We start from the raw sequence: 3,584 nt of genomic DNA on the forward strand, positions 1-3,584 counted from the left end.
ACTACTACTACTACAGACGGTGCCGTCGCAGGTTCGAGTGGCGAAAGGGTCACAGGTTCGGAATGGTGTCTGCATTGCTGTTGCCACGACCGACGGCACCGCTGCTGTTCCGACGACGCGAACCCTCAACCTTGTGTCCCATACAATTGCGACACGCCAAAACTACCGGAGCTACCGCTACCGTTGCTTCTACTACCAGGAGTACCATGCGAACGTATCGGACATCGGTTGACTGTTTTAGCAAGAAGCAGCATCGGTTTAAGTGATCACCACCACCACCACAATCATCATCATCAGCAGCAGCAGCAGCACTGTCGCTATCATCACCATTTTTCTTCAGACAGTTGCCATAACGACAGAGAACAATGTTCTTTCAGTTTATTCCACCACCACCACGACCACCACGACCAGCATCATCATCATCATCAGAAACAAGAACAGAATAACAGCCACCACCACCACCACTACTACTACTACCGGCAACAGTGCCACGGTTTCGAAAAGCACTTGTTGCATATCCATCATCATCATCGTCGTCATAGCAGCGAGCTTTGTATCAACAACAGCAGCAGCAGCAGCGGTGATAACTATTCCACAGAAATCACAGCTGTCAGGGCAACTACTACTACTACTACTACTACTACTAGTAATGATGATGACAATACATCACTCTGCCGGGTGGACAACAGCAGCGACACACGACGGAATAACTTGACTGCAACTCCCTCGTGTCTCGACATCGATGCCGCCGCCGCCGCCACCGCCCTCCGCAACAGCGGTGATACCAGCGGCACCGGCGGCACCAGTTCTTCAACCAAGGATCCCAACAGCACATCATGGATTACAAAAAACCACCATGAAACTGCAATCGACCGTAAAATCGACAAAAACAAAAACCAGAACAACAACAAGAGGAATAATAATAATAATAATAATAATATTAATACTAATAATAATTATCATCAACAACAACCTATTGTTGGCAAATGTAGTAAATGTGATCAAAGTGTCTGTGAGTGTTACAGATATTCTAAGCGAGATCGAAACGTGCACCTTGGGACTTCGGCCAAAAGTGCCGAGGTCGGAAAGAAAACCAATCGTCTGTCGCAGATATTTGTGAAGAAATCGCCAAATCTTACACATGAGATGTCACGAAGTTGGCCTTTGACACAGGTAAGGTTCACATAAACTTTTTTTTTCATTCCAATACTTTTGCCGACCTCGTTTTTCCTCCTCCACCATTTTTACTGAACTATACATCTCTCTCTCTACCTCTCCTTTCTCTGTATCTCTCTTATCTTTCTACCCCCTCTCTCTCTCTCTCTCTCTCCCATCGCTCTCTTTCTCTCCCATCGCTCTACCTCTTTCTCATCGCTCTACCTTTCTATCATCTCACTACTTCTCTCTCTCATTTCTCTGCCTTTCTGACATTTCTATATATCTCATTCACTCTCTCTTTCTCTCTCTCTCATCTCTACCTCTCTATCATCTCACTACTTCTCTCTCCCATCGCTCTACCTCTCATCTCTCCCACTTATCTCTCTCATCTCTCTGATATTTCTATATATCTCATCTTCTCTCTCTCTCTCTCTCTCTCTCTCTCTCTCTCTGCTTCTAAGTCCCCATCGGGTTCTGTTTTGTATTTAAAATTTCAGCGAGGGGACGTCGATAACTTTAACATCACTGAAGTTCTGAGAATCTATTCTAACTAACAACTGACTGCATCTCTTTCACGAATTGTCTGTTCTTGTGTTAACTATTATTATTATTTGGTTAAATCATTTGCCCGTCGGACAAAATGCCTGTCGATATTTCTTCCGACTCATTACGTTGTGAGTTCAAATTCCACCGAGGTTAAATTTGTCTTTCATCACTCCGAGGTCGATAAAACATCCTGCTGGGTTCGAACGAATAATATCTACTGCCCCCCTGCCCCTAACACTGTTGATCTTGTGCCAAAATATTATTATTATTATTATTATTATAAGGCGGCGAGCTGACAGAATCGTTAGCACGCTGGACGAAATGCTTAGCTACGTTCTGAGTTCAAATTTCGCCGAGGTTGACTTTGCCTTTAATCCTTTCGAGCTCGATAAAATTAGTACCAGTTACGCACTGGGGTCGATATAATCCACTAGTCCCCTCCCTCAAATTTTCAAGCCTTGTGCCTATTGTAGAAAGGATTCTTCTTATTACAAAGGCAGAATCGTTAGCACGCCGTATGGGTCAGTGGTTCTCAAACAGGGTTCGTATGACTTTTGGGATTCCCTTTACGTAAGATTTTCTTAAAATTTATCTGTAATAAATTGGTTGTACCTCTACAATACACAAAATAGGCATCAAATGTTTGAGGGTTCATCCGAGCGAAACAAGGATCAAGGGGTGGGGGAGGGGCATAGAGAAAAATGGTTGAGAACCACTGGAGCGGATCACATACTCTGCAAATTGGGTTGGTGGTTGGGTAATATGTGTGTATGTGAAGGTGCATGGCTGAGTGGTTAGAGCATCGGGCTCTCAATCACAAGGTAGCGAGTTCGATTCCCGGACCGGGCTGTGTGTTGTGTTCTTGAGCAAGACACTTTATTTCATACTGCTCCAGTTCACCCAGCTGCAGCAATGGGTTGTGACGTCCCTGGTGCCAAGCTGTATCGGGCCCCTTTGCCTTTCCCTTGGATGACATCGGTGGCATGGAGAGGAGAGGTTGGTATTCATGGGTGATTGCTGGTCTTCCATAAACAACCTTGCCTGGACTTGTACCTCGGAGGGGAACTTTCCAGGTGCGATCCCATGGTCATTCATGACAGAAGCGGAGTCTTTATATATTTTTGTTTTTTAGTATATGTGTAAGCCCTGTTATAAAGGATATCTTGTAACGATGGATACACACACCTGGATTCATATTATACGCTTTCCTTAATTAACCCGTTTCAATTTTAGATACTTGCGTTTAAATTACATCGTATTGTGAAAGCTTCTCTCCCGAATACTTCTTGCCTATTACACCTGTCCACCTGCCTGAGAACTTTGCAACATGTCCGGCCTAACAAAACTTTTGCTTTCAGTTTTCTCATTTGCAACAAATATTGCTATTTTTCTAAATTTCATCAACGTAATCGCAATTTAACCCATTGAAAACTTGTCTTAACAAAATTTCATTAAAAAATATATTTTTTCAAAAAGTTTTCACATTTATTCTGCATTTCTTGTGTTTCCTCTCTCTCTCTTTCTCTCTCTCTCTCTCTCTCTCTTTCTCATACGATGTAAAGCCCAGTACTTATTCTATCGGTCTCTTTTTGCCGAACCGCTAAGTTACGGGAACGTAAACACAACACCATCGGTTGTCAAGCGATGTTGGGTGGGGGGGGAGACAAACAGACACACACATACGCATATATACATATATACGACAGGCTTCTTTCAGTTTCCATCTACCAAATCCACTCACAAGGCTTTGGTCGGCCCGAGGCTATAGTAGAAGACACTTGGCCAAGGTGCCACGCAGTGGGACTGAACCCGAAACCATGTGGTTGGTAAGCAAGCTACTTACCACACAGCCACTCCTGCGCCTATATGTAAATAGATTC

The 3,584-nt window shown here is 43.8% G+C and overlaps 1 protein-coding gene across 1 annotated transcript in view; it reads left to right on the forward strand.

Moving 5' to 3' along the window:
• The first annotated feature begins 6 nt into the window (after positions 1 to 6).
• Positions 7 to 3,584, forward strand: part of LOC106874022 (uncharacterized) — a 28,530-nt gene continuing 24,952 nt past the window's right edge. Inside the window, exon 1 of the mRNA XM_052975980.1 lies at positions 7 to 1,173. Within this exon, the coding sequence (XP_052831940.1) occupies positions 1,147 to 1,173 (27 nt within the window). The 5' untranslated portion in view covers positions 7 to 1,146. The remainder of the gene's footprint in view (positions 1,174 to 3,584) is intronic.

Source organism: Octopus bimaculoides, chromosome 23 (genome assembly GCF_001194135.2).
Source record: "Octopus bimaculoides isolate UCB-OBI-ISO-001 chromosome 23, ASM119413v2, whole genome shotgun sequence".
Taxonomy (NCBI): Eukaryota; Metazoa; Mollusca; class Cephalopoda; order Octopoda; family Octopodidae; genus Octopus; species Octopus bimaculoides.